Raw genomic sequence first — 17,721 nt, 5'->3', positions numbered from 1 at the left:
GGCAGCACAAAAGCAGGTGGCAGGCGGGGTCCCCGCCAGGTCCCACGGCCACCCTGCTGGCCCTCTCAGACCCCGACGTGTGCAGCTACCTCTGTCCCCACCCTGGGTGGATGCCAACTGCCTTGGCTCAGCCTCATGGCTCTGGACTGAATTATTCAGGAAGGAGGAAGGGAGGCAAGCTAAGAAGCGCCTTGTTTTGCAGAGGGTGCCTCACGTGCCCCTGTGAGGGCGCCCTGTGGCCCACCTCGCAGCCTGTTGTGAGCTGCACAGTGAACCGCTTGTTCACCCCGGATCAATTCCTAGCAGAGAAGTGGGGGTGAACGATCTGTGAAGTTTCAGTGTGAGAGCTGTTGCCACACGCCCTCCGTGTGCTGTGGGCGTCTTGCCCTTGGTCTTGGCGTGAGCAAGCAGCAGTAAGTGGGGGCTCCGGTCTCGCCCCCTAAAGCGCTGTGTGCACGCCTGGCAGCGGTGGTGGGCAGGGTCCTGATTTTCCCCGTGTTTGGACCCTTTCTAAGTCTGGTCCACGACCTTTAATTGGCTCTGGCGAGAAGCGAAGGTTCTGAGGTTCATGGTTGAAGCGGTTCTTTAGCTCAGGGTGCCTGTCCAAGTCTCGTGCTCTGAAGTCGTCTCACCTTCCCTCTCAGGTACAAGAAGAACTTGAAGGCCCTTTACGTCGTGCACCCCACCAACTTCATCAAAGTCCTGTGGAACGTCTTCAAACCCCTCATCAGGTACGGGGCCTCTCTGCTGACCGCCGTCCATATTGTTCGTACTCTGGCCCCTCTCAAGTGCCCACCGACCCTGTCTTCTCACCTGGTGAGCACGGACACACATACATGTGCTCACATGTGCACACACGCACGCACACATGTACTCTGCGATCCCCAGATTGCTGGCGGAGGCCCAGTCCTGCCTTCCGAGCCCCCTCTGTGCTCTGGGCCTCTCTGGGACTTGAGAAGAAACTTCCCAGAGTGTCTCATGGTGAGATGTGACTCTGGAGGAACCCTGTGCCACCCCCACCCCCGCCAAATATACAGAGTCCTGAGACCTGCAGACGCAAGCAGGTGTGTTTGCCAGGTGGTAGGGGGCTGAGCAGAATCCCCAGTTTGTAGATGGCCTTTTGGTTGTTCTGAGATGCCCTGCCTGTTAATAAGTCCTGCTTGAGCCTCTAACAGGGAGGTCGTGGAAGGCTTAGATCTGATCTGGAATGAAAATCTTTGTAGGAGGTGGTATGTCGTCGGGGTCGGGCCCTTCTTTTGACGCTTCTTCCAGGAAGCCTGAGCTTGGGGTCAGATGTGATTCTCAGCTCCGCCGTCTCCACTTGGAGAATTCCTGGAATAGCGGACTTGAGTTGGTTTCCCGTTGAACACAGGGAGAGACTTTGGGGGCCAGAAAGCTCTATTCGTTTTACTAGAATTCCCTGCCAGCTTTCTCACCCGGTTGCCTGTGCTGCAGACACAGATTTTGTTCGTCTGCTTTGTTGTTTAACCAGGACCAGCCCGCTGGTGCCGTATTTGACGCAGTGAGAGAGCCAGTCCTGGTGACCCTACTGCCCAAGAAGGCCATTCAGGTCTTCTGTTTATTGGTGTTGTCATTCATTCTACAAAAGCTCTAAGAGTTCTAGAAACCTCTAAAGTTCTTGGGGGACAAAAAAATCACCCGTTTCTGCTGTTTGCAGCCTAGAGGATGTGGGGTCCTGGAATCAGACCACCCAGGCTTGACTGCAATGCCCCTTCCTACCCATTACTCTGGGCAAGAGAGGCACCTTCTCTCTGCCTCAGTTTCCCCGTGCGGCTGTCGATGCTACTTCAGTCATTCTGTTGTTATAACAACTCACTGACTTCATACCTATAGTGTTTAGAATGGGGTCTGCCTGGCACTAACAAATGTTCAGTGTTAGCTGCTAGTGTTTTTTAATTTTTTTTATTATCCTTCTGTGATTAATTTAATTATGATATCCTATGTACTTTATGTGCCAGGCCCCCAAAACAATCCTATGAAGTCAGCTGTGTTTTCCCTATTCCAGAGGAGAGGAGGTTGACACTCAGAAAGATTAAGGAACTTGCCTGAGGTCACACAGCAAGTGAGGGCTCTGCTGGGATTCCATCTCCAGCCTGTGTGGTTCCGCCCCTCATCTTGCCTCAGGCATGGACCTAAGCAGGTGCCAGGAGAGGACCACGGGAATCAGGCCATGTCTCGGCTGTGCCTTGGCTGCCCGTGTGACTCCCTGGAGTCTGTATCCAAGGATAGAGCAGGTGGGCAAGCTCAGTGGCTCTCCACTGGCTGCCACGGGCGCGGCCGGTCCACACCTCCTGCCTCAGACCCTCTGGGGTGGGGCCTGGCGATTCCATGCACACCTCATTGGATGAGCTGCCCTGAGGCCCTTTCCAGGTGTGAGAGGCAGGAAGCAGGGCCCCGCCTCCATCTGCAGAGGCTGGTGTCCAGCACATGCCTGGCCGGCTGGAGAAGGACACCAGAAACAGAGAAAGATGAAGGGGCTCTTGTGTTGGCACGAGGGGCCTCCCTGCAGCTCTGAAGCTGACACCTCTGTCCCCCAGGCGGTGGCGAGGTCTCCTTTGCCCCTCGGTGCAGATGGCTGGGGCTCTGGCACCCTGTCTGATTCCCCCTCATTCACTAGGGGGAGCCGGTGCACGTGGCTGGGCCTCCCCACGGGGCCTCTGGATTCAAGTGGGCTTGGGATGAAACAGATCAGGTTTGGTTTTACAGGATGAGGAGGTTCTGAGCATCTGGACAGCCCAGAGCCTGCGCTAACAATACGGTGTCCTGCACTCGCAAATGGGGTAGGAGGGTGCATCTCATGGTAAATGTTCTTCCCACACTCACAGAAGCAAAGGGACACGAGGAGCCCTTGGAGGTGATGGATTTGCTTGTCACCTTGATTGTGGAGGTAGCGTCATGCTGTACGCACATGTCCAAAGGCATCCAGTTGTGCACATGAAATACGTGCCATTTTGTGTCACTCAGTGATACTTCAGTGACGCTGTAAAAACGGTCTGGTAGGTAGTGATCATTTGCCAGGTGCGGACGCTGGCTGAGCGCATCCCATCCATTCCGTCTTCGTGTTCTTTCCCCACTTTGCAGCTCAGGAAACTCGGAGGCCTGACAATAACAATGGGCACAGGTAGTAATGTCTACCAGGTGTAGGACAGTGCGGACTGGTTTGCGTAAATAGTCTCACTTAGGGGACTGAGGCCCTGCAAGGTGGGTGAGTTGAATCGGCCGGGGCTTGTCTGGCCTTGGCAGCCGTGCTCACCCCACTGTGGTCCCCAGAGTGACGCCGTCCTGGAGAGAAACCGCAGAGGACTCGGAGGTGGTCTCTGCCCTCACAGGACCCTCACAGAGAGAGGGGCTGGCCGTGTGCGAAACCCCACTGGAGGCTGCCCTCCCTGTACCCTCGGGCTCCCTGGCCCCCACGCCATCTCCTGTGTCTATGCAAATTCACAGCAGATTCATACTGGAGGCGGATATTTATTTTTATGCAGATGAGACTCCCAAGAGTGGTTGATGCATCCGAGATCTTCAGAAAGCAAAACATCTGCAGGCATGGGCGGCTTCTGTTATGTCCTGGTTTTAAATTGTGTCAGCAGTTACATTTTCTTAATACGAAAAATGCCACCGCTGTTTTCCTGCACCCCACCCCCCCCCCCACACACACACACACCTGGCCTCTCTGGTGCCACCTAATCAGTTTTACTCTCTCGCTTCTTCTCTTTCAGTCACAAGTTTGGGGAAAAAGTCACCTATTTCAACCATCTGAGGGAGCTCCGTGAACACCTCCAATGCGACCAGCTGGCCATCCCCCCGGAAGTTCTGCAGTGAGTCAGACCCCGTTACAAGAGTGGCAGTGTGGACCATCCTTGTGTGTATTCACACGTCTTGGACCCACCCCATTAAGGTTGAAGCCTTCATTTCCAACCAGCCGGCCAGATCCGGCTCAGAAATCTGTGGCATCCACAGAAATGTGCAGTAAAGATACTGATTGCTGACTCAGAGAAGCGAGGCTGAGGGCGGTTGTGTGCATGGACCCGATGTTTTTCTCTCCCTCCATTACAAAATGGATTTGAAAAAATAACTATAGTGGTCACTGCCGTTCGCTGCCTCGGTGTTTAGCGTTTTTGCTTTTGAGCAGAGACTTAGGGTTATTTCTCACGTGTGTGGATAACACTGTACAGAGTGATGTTCTCAGGCCTGTCGCAGGTGCCCTGGAGAACAACCAATCCGGGGCTTTCTGCTGAAAGCTTAATTGGTGTGTCTGCTGCTCTATTTTACACAGTCGTGGTGCTCCGCCTTTCCACAGACTCTCATGTAGGGTGTTGGGAGCAGAAGGAGACCAGATAGGCACGTAGTGGCTCTGGCTCCACAGCCAGCTCAGGGCGGGGCCCAGTCCACTCCGTGCCTCTAACCCTGCCTGGGCACCTTCTAACCCTGCCTGGGCACCTTCTAACCCTGCCTGGGCACCTTCTAACCCTGCCCGGGTGCCTCTGCCCTTCACATCTCCCTGTCTGGGGGGCTTCTGTGAGGGAGCAGGGCGCTTGCCAAGCTGCGTGCAGGTGAGGTTGGCAGCCTTATAGGGGCGGTAGAGATGTTACGCCCCCTCTGGGCGCCAAGGTACTGGGGTGCTGGGGATATAGAGCTGTGTGGGGAGTTCCCCTGGCCTCAGGACACTCCCAGGTAGTGGGGACCGCAAGTCAGTGATGACAGGGGATGCAGGAGGCACTTAACCCAGCTAGGGAGGGGACTAGTGGAAAGGGGATATCACAGAAGTCTTCCAGGAGGAGGTGACTGCTAAAGTGCGATTTAAAGGGGCAGTTGGCTATATTGAGAAGCCAGGGAAGGCTGTTTCCAGCAGAGAGAATCCCCTGTGCGGACACATGTTAGTGAAATATTGGCCAGGGGTTGGCAGGAGAGACTAGACATTTGGCAGAGGTTAGACCATCCTTCCTGCTTTTTGTGGGAACACCCCATGGCAATGGGGGATTATAAGTGTGTGTGTGTGTGTGTGTGTGTGTGTGTGTGTGTGTGTAAGAGAGAGAGAGAGAGAGAGAGAGAGAGAGAGAGAGGTGCGGCACATGGGCCCAGAAGGATACTTGGGTATCCCGTAGATGTTCATGGGCTTTGGCCCCCAGACCAAAGGAGGTGGCCCCATGTGGTCCTAGGCTTGCCCCTGCCAGGTGAGAACCGGGCTTCTGCTGTGTCCACAGGTACGACGAGAAGCTGCGGAACCTGCACAAGGGTAGGCCACTCCCTCCTGCCAAGACGCCGCCGCCGCGACCCCCTCTGCCCACCCAGCAGTTTGGCGTCAGTCTGCAATAGTAAGTGAGCCTGGCCTGCTCTTGTTTCCTCTGTGGGACCATGGGCCGCTTCTGTATGGGGGGAAGTTTTTCCCAGACCTTCGTCTCTGGTAGCCGGGCTTAACCCTGCGGGAAAACTGAAGCGTGAGCTTGTCGTTGAGGCTGTGTGCCCGCTGCTGTGTCTGCCTGAGCACCTGCATGCAGGGGACCCAACAGTGGGCAGCGGACCAGGGATCTGGGGTTCTTGCCCCAGCTTTTGTCACTGCTGCCTCCCAGGCAGTTCTGGCCCCAGGTCAGGGCTGGGACACTTCCCACCACCTTGGAAGTGAAGCGTAGCTGCGTGCCTTGCTCTGGCCACTGAGACCGGAGCAGCTGTGGGATGGGTCACATGGGAGGGGAGCTTTAGGAGCCAGTGTGCAGTTTGCCTCTCATGGTGACGGAAGCCAGGTTGAGATGCATCCCTGAGTGACCACAGCAGGCCTCCCGCTGACACCCATGCCGGACACAGAACACAAGTGAGAAGTAAATCTCTGTTGGGCTCAGCTGCCGTGATTTAGGGACTGTTGTTACTGTGACACCCTGTTCTTCCTGACTACTCTGACCCCTCATTAGCCACGTGACCTTGAACTCACTCCCTTCTCTCCGCTTGTTTCCGTAGTTCTGAAATGAATGCGTTGGGTAATGTGATCTTTTAACCTTTAGTGACTTGTAAAGGATTCTGGGCCACCCAGCCAGACCAACTCGTCTCTTTTAAGACTCACCTCAGTGACACCTCCTCCAGGAAGCCTTCACTGATGCCCCAAACTGCATGCAGGCCTGCTCTGTCACAGCCCCAATCTGAGCAGGCTGCCGTGGGGAGTCCTCAGCTGTCCCCTGACTCAGCGGTGAGCACCTTGTCCATCCTCCTCTCCTCTGCTTCTGGCAGGAGGCCAGGCCCCAAGGCACCTGGAATGACGGAGGACAAAGGAGATGTTTCATCCTGCAGCTACGTGGGGCAGCTGGGTCTGATGTACACGGTGCACAGGGGACGCAGAGCCGGGAGGGTCGGGTGGGGTCCTGGAGAGCAGTTTGCTCAGTTCCATGCAAATTACCCATTTCTTATTGGAAACTTGCATGCGATTTGTTTTCTTACATACAAATTTGAGACTCTTTAAGTTGTGTGCTGGACCTTGAAGCACCTTGGAAGGCTGAGAAATGAGAAGGCTCTGGGCGGCGTCTGGGCCACGGGGTAGAGGGACACCTACGTGCCACCCCGTTCTTGTTCCTTGTCCTTCCTGAGGCAGCTGGCTGTGGGGCTCCTCACTGTCCTCTCTCACGGGCTCTGGGGAGGCAGACATGGCTCTGGGGACCCCCGTCTTTCTTCTTGGCCTAGAGTGGAGGAGGAGGGTATGCTGGGCAGAATACTGAGCCCCAACGACACCCATGTCCTGTTGCCTGTGAAGATAGCGCTTTACATGGCAAAAGGAACTTTGCAGGTGTGGTTAGGCTAAGGACCTTGGGATGGGAGTTACCCTGGATTATCTGGGTGGGCCCAGTGTCATCACAAGGGTCCTTATAAGGGGGACGCAGGAGGGTCAGAGTCAGAGGGGAAATGTAAGGACGGAAGCAGGAAGCAGAGGCTGGGATAGTGCGAGTCCACGGGCCAAGGAATGCAGGCACCTCTAGAAGCTGGAAAAGGCAAGGAGCGGATTCTCCCCGAGAACCCCCCGAAAGAGCACAGCCTCGCTGACCCATTTTACACTTCTGACCACTCCAGAAGTGAGATAACGAACTAGTATTGTTTTGAACTGCTACCAGTTTAGGGTAAGTAGTTATAGCAGCCGTAGGAAACTAACATGGGGCAGTGAGAGGTGGGCGGGTGTGTGGTTGGGGGGGACGGAGTTGTGCCTAAATCTTCTTCCCAGAGCCAGAGTCTGCCTCCAGGGACTGGGATGAGAGCTGGCCGCGAGGGCGCCCGGGAGATGGAGCTGAGGAGGGGTGGGGCTGGCAGGCAGGTTGAAGAGGTGGGAGTGGGTTCCTCGAGTGTGTCACAGCAGCTAAGATAGACCGTGTTTTCCAGAACTTTTGGCAATGCAAGACATGGTCTGCACTATCCATGTGTCACTGTTGAGCACTAGAAATGTGGCTAGTGCAGTTGAGGTGCTGAATTTCTAACTTGATTTAAGCGCGCAGCCAGCTCTAGACTGTCGGGTCGCACCCCCTGCCTCCTCAACCACACACACACACACACACACACACACACACACTCGTGGTGTTCACTTAAAGGGGCATTTTGTAAGCCCTTAATACAGTGTGTGTTCAAATAGGATGGATGTTCTCCTAAACATATCTGGAGAAAAAGTTCACCAAATGGCCCTTCCTTTCCTTTTTTAAACACTAAATATCTGCTGGTGTGATCCCCACCGCTCCTAATGGCCCCCAGGAATGCAGGATGGGGAACGTACCTGCAGTGACCTGGGGGCGCTGGTGAGCACTCAGATCTCAGAATAGGGTCCCAGGGACGCCCAGACAGCAGGCCCTGAATTTCCAAGCCATCTGTGACCCTTTTACCTGTTTTCTGAGTCTTCTGTTGTCGGCCGTGATGCTTTTGGCCCGTCCTGAGGTTCTGCTGCTCTTGATGTGTTCTGATGCCCAGGGGTCCTTGGTAGCCATGGCCGAGGCCACTGGCCTTTCCGTCATTAATAAGCCCGACAAATCCAGCAAAGTCTTTCAGATTGGCTGTTTTGTTGTTCACAACTATTTCTATCTCCTTACTGTCTAATGAAACTTTAAAAATGAAAAACCAAAGCCATACCCAATTCCTAAAGCCATCCACCCGAGTGCAGTGTGCGGGAAATGGTTAGTAATTTGTGTGGTCCTCTCGGCTCGGTGAAGTTCACCAGGGGGCCCTGTGGCCTTGTGTTTTGAGCAGGTGCCTTTCAGAACGTGTTGACGCAGCATTTGAACTCCAGAGCTGTCAGTTAGCAGATTGAAGGCAGATATTAGAAATGTCCCTTATACGGGCCGTGGGTCATTCCTATTCCAGGACCAGTTGTCACTGTAAAAATCAGTTCATTATATCATTAGGGAATGATGAGGATCATTGCACAACCTTTGAAAACATTCTGCACGTGCCACTTTGAGAGAAAATCCATGCAATTGCCTCTTTAAATTAATATTTTATGCTGTTTTCATTGTGAATGACTGTAATAAAATGGCAATAAACATATTAAATAAAGCACCAAATATGTAATTTGCTTGGACTAGGAAGGAATGAAAGTCATTAAAATTCATAACCAAATCCTGTTCACAAATGTTAATTTGCTAAGTTAAGTTCCAAAGCACACAACAGAAAGCTATCACCTTAGAACCAGCTAATTAAGTTAATATACTAAGGGGGAAATCAGAGATTCAAGAGGTCTTTGCTGGCTTGCCCTCCCTGAAGTGGGAAAATGGAAACGTACATATGTATTTAGTACAGCCCTATCTGGGCAGCCATGGCCTAGTGGGAAGAGGGAGGGGTCACCTTCAGGTGGGGGAGGGGAAGCAGGTCGCATCCCAGCTCTGGGAAGCCAAGCTAGCAACCTCAGTTTCTTTCTCTGTAACTGGAGTTGAAACCCTGCCCTCCTCACCCTCCAGGGCCGCAGGTTAACAACAGGGTGTGCAGACAACGTGAACCAGTTCCTGCTGCCCAGTGCTTCCCCTGCTCTCCTTCTTCCTTCATACTCCCCTCCTCCAGGAAGCCTTCCCTGATGCCTCGATACAAATGGGGACCATTTTTTGAAAAGACTACTTTTCCTCCATTGAATTGCCTTGGCACCCTTGTGAAAAACTAATTGCCTGTAGATGTGAGGCTTTATTTCTGGACTCTCGGTTCTATTCCATTGATCCATATGCCGGTACCCCACTATCTTTATAACCAAGCTTTTAGTAAGTTTTGACATTGGAAGTGTTCTTTTTCAAGATGGTTTTGGCTATTCTGGGTCCCTTGAATTTCCATATTAATTTTTAGAATCAGCTTGTCAGTTTCTGCAAAAGGCAGCTGGGATTTCAGTAGGGATTGTGCTGTCTCTGGGGATCGATTTGGGGAGTACTACCATCTTCACAATATTATGTCTTTGAATCCATGAACACGGGCTGTCTTTCTGTTTATTTGGATCTTTTAAATTTCTCTAAGGGATGTTTTGTAGTTTTCAAGGTACTCGTTTTGCACTTTTTTGTTAATGATCTGATGGTGATGGATTCAGGGATGCTCAATGCATTAGTTTGCAGGACCACGTGGCCCTTTTGGCCTCTGCTTCTCTCCCAGCGCGGAAGGTTTCATCTGAGCCAGAGCCCGCTTTTGCAGGGGCGAAGCGATGGATGTCTGCTTTCTCTGCCCTTTCCCTGTGTGGTCGGGGTGCACCCGTCTTTGGTCTCCTGCATCAAGTGGCTCTGCAGACAGCGTAAGGTGCTATTTGGGAATGGCCCCACGGGTAGGGAATGGACCTTCTTAGGCTCTGGTGCTAAGTCATGTGCCAGCCTGACTTGCCAGGACCCTGCACTCCATTAGACTTTTCAGGACTGGTCTAGCTGATGATACAAACTGTTTCTTTTTCCTCATTTGCCTCGCAAAGAGGGCCCGCTGTGCAGAAGTGGATCGCAGCATTCCTGGGCTTGCTCCCACCTCCCAGCAGCCCCGCTGTGTACCAGACCCCCACCCCCTTCAGAATTTATATTAACAGCCTGCGGACTGTTGCAGATACAAGGTCTGGGAAGTCAGATTTGATTTGTTTGAACCCTAGGCTGCGTGACTTCGGATAAAACAATTAGCCTCTCTGAGTCTCAGTGTTGTCTTCTATAAAAAACGGGGGCACCTTGATGAAGCCGGTAGGCTTAGTAGTGCGCCCAGTGCACAGTAGTTTGTCAGAACGCGGTGCTTCCTCTGATGGTCACGTGCACTGCCCAGTTCTGTGGGCGCCAGGCCCTCCCGGCTGGCTTTGTGGCTGAGACCTTCGCTGATCAGTGATGTGAGCTGCAGCCATCCATCCCGTTTCAGAAATTGGGAGGGGACGTGAGGCCAATGACCGTCTCAGAGGTCTGGGGGAAGCCTGCGTGCCCTGCGAGGCAGGCCTGCTCCATACGCTATAGTTATCACTGTAATTTCAGGTTACCCTTCCTGCCTCCCTATTCCTACGGCTTTTAAAAAGCCAGAACCTCTCCTTTCTGCGCATTCCTTGCATGCAAAACCAGGAAAGAACAGGATCTCAGTTACTCAAGGGGAGGGGGTGCGAGCAGGAATTATGTGCTGTGAGTCCCAGTGCCCTGCGGGGGCGGACGGCTGGCCCCAAGCATGCATTGCCCACCGGTGAACTGCACTCGCCTCCGAGAGCCCCCCACCCGCGTGCACCTCGGAACTTTAGTTCAGGGTGTGGGTTTAGCACAGTCTATGCATCCTTGCAGAGACCTGGCCCTGGCCCGCACACCTGGAGATGCGCGAAGGGACCTGGTGTGAGGATTCGTCACTGCTGCCCTGGGTGTCGCCACCCAGCCAGGAGCACATGCACTTTTTATCCAGAGTCCCCTGGAGCAGTTGACATTCTCTGCACTGACGCAGTCAGTCCCTTGAGTAAACCCCTTTCTGAGCCAGCAAGTAGGAGAGGAGAGGGGAGGGGAGGGGAGGTGCAGGGAGGGGAAGGGAAGCGAGGAGAACTGAGATCCAAATTGTGGTCTCTGCTCTATCGAGAGCAGTAATTTAATGTCAGGGTCCCTGTTCTGTGCTTTGCTGCGAGAGGCGCAGGCGGATGTCGGTGCTCTTTAAATGCCCAGAGACAGAAGCATGCTTGACTGGAAGCCCTGCAACTTTGGGCAAACCCTCCCTTTCTGGAACCTCAGTTTTCTCATGATCTCACAGGCCCCTCCCTGCTTTGGAAGTCTGCTTATAAAACACAAGATGTCAGCCAGCTGTAGGCAAAGGGGTCTCTTAGCAACCACAGCGATCACAGCTCCTCAGGGTCCAGCCTGCTCGGTAGGTCTCAGTTGGGACCCTCAGTAGGGAACAGTACTAGTTGAGGCTTTGGAATCAACAGACCCATGCTCTAGCTGTGTGACCCTAGGCAAGTCACTGCAGTGTGTTGCCGGTTTCTTCATCTGTGAAATGGGCTACCTGTGTGTTTGTCCGGAGAAGTCGCTCAGCCCTAGCATTCCAATGATTTTAATTGTCAGTACCTTTGACTTGCAGTTGAACAAAGCCTTTCGCACCCTTTACTGTTTAATATTTGCAGCTCCCTGCAGGGAGGTTGCCAGCATTCCTGCTTTCCAGATGGGGAAACTGAGTCTGAGGAGGCTAAGAGATAGGCTGAGGACCACCCAGCTCAGGGCAGGGCCAGGACTGGCATGGGTGTGTCTGGTCCCAAAGGAAACAAGAGGAAAAGAGCCCACAGCTTTTGGAGCACCCTGGGAGATAAAGAACCTATCCTCCGTGTTCCTCCCTCCCAGGGACACAGAGAGAAAGACCGCTTGGACACTGCTTGGGACCCAGACTCCTCCTCCCTCAGAGGGGGCACACTGGAAACCAAGTTGGAGAAGGGCGGGGAGGGTCTGGCCCACGTTCTTACAGCAGCACAACCCACAGAGGCGGTGGCGGTGGGCAGTTCTCTGGGCCCCTTCACCACCGGATTGCTGTGTGGTGTCCCAGCCGTACAGCTTCAGCAGAAGAGAAATCACCAAGCAGCCCAACTTTCCATCGAGAGCAGGACGTGCCGAGACCTGTCATTGGTGTTGATGAAGTGGGGATCGTCATCACTCGTGTGGACCAATGTAAGAGTCCTCTGTTATCGTGAATAAAGTGAGACGCAGCCCTGATCCCACATCCACCTGATGAGTCTCTGCAGAAAGAACATAGATTTGATTCAAGGCCAGCCTTGCCTCCAGGGCTGCCACCTCACAGCTTGTGGGACCTTGAGCTGGTCACCTAGCCTCTCGCATTGTCCATCTCCGATCTTTCATTTGGGCTAATAAAATTACAATGGGAATTAGATAATACAGTGTTTCCCCAAAAATAAGACTAATGCATCTTTTGGAGCAAAAATTAATGTAAGATCCGGTATTATATTATAGTTATTATATTATTATATTATATTATAATAGAGCCAGTCTTATTTTAATATAAGATATAATATAATTTATAATATAAATATAAAAATATAATTTTATATTAAAATAAGACTGGGTCTTATATTAATTTTTGCTCCAAAAGGCACATTAGAGCTGATAGTCTGGCTAGGTCTTATTTCAGAGAAACACGGTATACAAGAGCACGGGTTTCTAGGCTCAGATGCATGGGTCTGAGTCCGGGCCCTACCCATTCAGGACTGTGTTTTCCCGTTATCTATTGCCGTGTCACAAGTTCCCCTAGCACTTAGCTGCTTCAAACAACAGCCATTTTATTATATATCCTGATTTCTTTGGGCTTAGAATTTAGGTGAGCTCAGCCAGGCAAATTCATTCCGTGTGGCATGGGGAAAGTCACCAGTGGTGTCCAGCTGGTGCCTAGTCAGGAGGGGCCAAGGGTCCAGGGCTCCCAGCCTGACATTCTCAGGGTGGCCACACTTCCTGCAGGCTGGCTCGGAGCTTCTGGCAAGAGGTTCCTGAGACTCTTGGGCAGGTGGAAAATGCCCAACAACTTAATGCAAGACAGAAGAAAGTTCAATCTCCATTCAAAGAAATACAATAAAATTCAGCAACCAATTGTGTAAAATTCCCAAAGAAAAATTACAAGTCATGCACAGAAGCAGGGAGACCTGATCCATAACCAGGAGAAACTCAATCAATAGAAACAGACCCCAGTGTAGTACTCTAGGTTCTCTAGAGAAGCAGAACCAAATAGAAGCTGTGTCCTGAGGGATTGGCTCACATGGTTATGGAGGCTGAGAAGTCCCAAAGGCTGCAGTTGGCAAGCTGGAAACTCAGGAGAGCCTGTGGTGTGGGTTCCCGTCCGAGTCAGAGTCCAAAGGCAAGAGAAAATGCATGTCCCGTCCCGGCTTGAAGACAGGCAGGAAGAGAGAATTCTCTCTCACTGGGCCTTTCTTCTGTTCAGGACCTCAACAGATTGGGTAGGGCCACCCACATTAGGGAGGACAGTGTGCTTTACTCAGCCCACAACTCAGATGTTAATCTCATCCAAACCACCCTCATGGACACACCCAGAATACCACGTAACCAAATATGTGCCCCCCCAACATGGTCCAGTCACGTGAACACATAAAATGAATGATCACATCAGAGATGACAGAAATGATGGAATTTGCAGACAAGATCATTAAGCCAGTGGTAGAAAACACAAACATGATGAAGGAGTCGTCTTAAGAAGAAACCAAGTGGAAATTCTACAGATGAAAAGTATAACTTCTAATAGGAAAAATACGCTGAATGGGATTAACAGAAGATTAGGCATCACAGAAGAAAATTAGTAAACTTAAAAACATAACCATAAAATGATCCAAAAGGAAGCACAAAGAAAAAACAAAGACTAACCTGTGCCATAATATTACTATTACCGTCTAGTATATGGATAATTGGAGTCCCAGAAAGGGAGAAGGCAGACAAATATTTAAAGAATAATGGCCTCAGTTTTTCCAAATTTGATAAAACCCCACAGATCCAAGGAACTCAGTGAACCACAAGCATAAGAAATGTGAAGAAAACTACACCAAGGAACATTGTAATCAAATTGCTTAAAACCAGTGACAAAGAGAAAACTTAAAGCAAACAGAAAAAAAGGACACCACATACAGGGGAGCAAAGATAAGAGTAACAGCAGATTTCTCATTGGAAAGATGCAAACCAGCTGGCGATAGAGCAAAATCTCTTAAGTTTTGAAAGTTCTCATCTTGTTAAGGAAAAAAGTTGTCAACCTAAGATTAAATACCCAACAAATATCTTTCAAAAAATGAATGCAAAGACAAACTTTTTCAGATAAACAAAAACTGAGAGAATATATTCCCAGCAGACCTACACTATAAGAAATATTAAGAGTTCATCAGACAGAAGAAAAATAATCCCAAATGGAAATTTGGATCCTCACAAAGGAATGAAGAGTTCCAGAAATGGTAAATATATAAGTACATAGAAAATAAATTTATTTTGTTATTTTAGGAATACCTTTGAAAGTAAATAGTTTAAACAAAATAATAAAGTAGGTGGGGTTTATAATATTAGGTTGGTGCAAAAGTAATTGCGGTTTTTGCACTTATTTTTAACCTTTTAAACTGCAATTACTTTTTGCACCAACCTAATAATACTTTGGAGTACTGTACAATGTATAACTGTGACAACAAAGGGGACGGGGCTGGAGTGGAATTATACTGTTATGAGATGGTTTACCTATAAGTAAAGTAGTATGGTATTATTTGAAAGAGACCATACTGTATTAAATACATGTATTGTAAAAACAGGCCCAACACAAATAAAGAAATATGTCTAATATATTAATGGGGAAAAAATGGAATCCTAAAATATATTTAATTAATATGCAAAAACCAAGTTAAGAAAGGAGGGAAGAGGAACAAAGAACAATTAGCAAGATGGTAGGTTTAAACCTAGCCATATTGAAATTTCATTAAATATAAATGGCATAAATATTCCAATGAAAAGATAGATATTCTAAGATTGGATTTAAAAGAGGGAGATCTTACTGTTATTTAAAATATTAAATATATAAGACTCAAAGTAAAAAGGCTTAAAGGATAGGCTCAAAGTAAAGGATGAAAAAGATATACCACGCAGCCACTAACCAAAAGAAAGTGGCAATGGCTGCATCAATATCAGACAAAATAGACTTGAGAAGAAGCTCTTAAGACCAAGGATTCCATCACAATAAGGAGACATAATAATCCTAAAAATGTATAGACTGGTAACAGCTTTAAAGTAACATGCAGCAAAACCTGGTAGAACTGGAAGGAGAAAGACACACAGTTCTGATAGCCAATTTCAATACCTTTCTGTAAGTAATTGATAGAATAGGCAGAAAATAAGTAGTCTAGAAAACTCAAACAACACAGTCACCAAATGAACCTAATTGATGTGTGAACACAATACCTAAGAACAGAAGAACACACTTTTTTTTTGCTAATAAGTGGCAAAGCAGGACTCCAGCCGGGGATATCTGACTTGAGAGTCTTTTTTCCCCTCAATTCAGCACAGTTTCTCAAAGGGGCAAGAAAATTCAGCCCACAAGGAAAGAGAAAAACGTGAAGTGGCAGCCAGTAGGTTCAGAAGAATGACACTTGTAGCTCTGTAGACCTGAAAGCTCTGGCTTCAGGCCCTGATTCCGCTGGCTGTGGTAGGTGTGTGTGTGTATGTGGGAGGGCTTTTCTTTTACATTTATACTTATTTTTAAAGTTTCCTTTGTGAATCTGTATCAAATTAGCACAGTAAGAGAACTAGTGATAACAGCCCGTCTGAGGCAACGTACTAGGTTTTCAATCAGCGTGTTTTTTGATTGATCAGCATCCAGGCCAGGTCCACCGTTTCTGCCCTCATAGCCACATCTCATGCCTCTGGGCCTTCCCCTGTGTGTTCCCCTCTGTCTGGAATGCCCTTCCCCCTCTTTTGTCCTCTGAGGCTCCTACTTGTCCCTCAAAACCCAGCTCAGTAGTCGCCCCATGTGAAGCCTCCCTACCCAGGTCTCCCCTGTATCATGGGCATCTCTCTGGGGGAGCCCTCAGATGCTGCTTTATCACTTTTATTCTTTCTGCCTCTCTTTTGGCCACAGACCACCTGCTCCCTAAGGCCACAGCTGCAGCTCTCTCCCTGCATGGCTCCTCGGTCCTATGTCTTCACAGGCGTGTAGACAGGACCAAAGCCCCGTGATTGCTGTGATCACCCATCACGCCCAGGTGAAAACTCGTGCTTTCTTTCCTCTCCCCTCAGCCTCAAAGACAAAATCAAGGTGAACTCATCCCCCCTGTCCTGAAAGTTCACAGTGACATACCTGAAAGAGAAAGGTGAGTGAGAGCTGGCTCCAGCCCATGGATGTGAGAGCTGCCAGGTATACCTCTCTGGGAGGCCTGTCTTGGGTCCTTAGCACCCCCAGTCCAGGGAGTTGGAGGATGGACCTGTGCAAGGTTGGTGACCAGGATGGGATGGGCTCAGGCACAGCGGCTCCAGCTATGGGCTCTGGACCTGGACTGTCTGGGTTGAATCCTGGCTCCACTGTGTACTAGCTGTTGTGACCTTGGGCAGTTACTTCCCTTCTCGGAGCCTCTGTTTCCTCATCTGTCCAATTGGGTTAATAACAGTACCTGATTCACAGGGTTGTGTGGAGCCTAAATGAGATGACGCATGTAAAGCCGTCCATGGAAGGGACTCCTTGACACGATTGATGAGCTTGATTTGCAGATGCCAGCGCCAGTGGGGTGGGTGACTTGGAGGGGCTGAGACTGGCTGCTCCCGCGATTTCCTGAGGCCAGAGCTCCGGTGCACAGGGAAGGGGTGTGGAGGTTGCTTTTATCCTAACCGGAGGAGGAACGGCTGCCACGGAGGGATGGCCACCTCCAGGAGCAGGGCTGTATGCCTCAGACAGGAAGTGGGAGCTGTCAGTGCTGGGGCCCCTGGTGGTCTGTCACCCGGCGTGACCCAGGAGCTGTGTGTTCTAATCTTACAAAGCTCTGTGAGATGGCATCTCGGTAGCTGGGGGATCTGATTGGTGTTTGAAGCTGTCTCTGCTTGGACTGGCTGTCATTTGTCGTACTTCCCTTTCTGTTGTGTATTTCAGGAACGGACAAAAGATAGTGCCTGAAGACCAAAGTCAGAAACTGAAAGGGAGTCTCCCTTTTAATATGTCAATTCCTTTATTCATTAAAAAAAGAAAAGCAGCCCAAGTATTAGAGCTCAGTATATACTTGTTGAATGAACCTGTGAATTAACCGTTCACTCATTGGACACGCCCTGTATCCAGCGCTGGTCCAGGCACTGGGGTTGGCACAGTGGCCGCAGCACACGGTCCCACCTTCTGGGCTCACGGTGTGTCCTGAGAGCTCTCTTCAATACGTTGTTTTCTTTCTCCATCGAGCTATAATGTGACAACCACAAACTCTCGTGACAGGGAAGAGCTGGTCAAAGAGATCAGGGAAACCTGAGCTCTGACACTCAGGCAGGAGGTCGCCTCATTAGTTTGCTGTGCTGTGGAACAATCACCACAAGCTTGGTGGCTTGAGACAGCCTGGATTTATGGTTTCACAGTTTCTGTAGATCAGAGGTCCAGGTACCTCGGGGACCGTTCTCTGCGCAGCATCTCACAAGCTAAACACCAGGTGCTGGCCGCTCTGGGTTCCTTCCGGGACGCTCTGGGGAAGAACCCACTTCCACACTCATTCAGATTGTCCGGCCGAATTCAGTTCTTTGCAGTGGTGGTTCTGAGACACCTGTTTTTCCTTGCTGGCTGTCAGCC

At 50.3% G+C, this 17,721-nt stretch overlaps 1 protein-coding gene across 1 annotated transcript in view; it reads left to right on the top strand.

The window, feature by feature from the left end:
- ARHGAP8 (Rho GTPase activating protein 8) overlaps nt 1-17,721 on the top strand; it is a 53,618-nt gene that overhangs the window by 30,992 nt on the left and 4,905 nt on the right. The window contains 4 exon segments of the mRNA XM_033116670.1: nt 645-731; nt 3,738-3,836; nt 5,223-5,333; nt 16,203-16,276. Of these exon segments, the coding sequence (XP_032972561.1) occupies nt 645-731; nt 3,738-3,836; nt 5,223-5,333; nt 16,203-16,276 (371 nt within the window).

Source organism: Rhinolophus ferrumequinum, chromosome 10, assembly GCF_004115265.2.
Source record: "Rhinolophus ferrumequinum isolate MPI-CBG mRhiFer1 chromosome 10, mRhiFer1_v1.p, whole genome shotgun sequence".
NCBI lineage: Eukaryota > Metazoa > Chordata > Mammalia > Chiroptera > Rhinolophidae > Rhinolophus > Rhinolophus ferrumequinum.
Note: the sequence above shows the minus strand (reverse complement) of the source record. Positions and strands in the feature narration are given on the sequence as shown.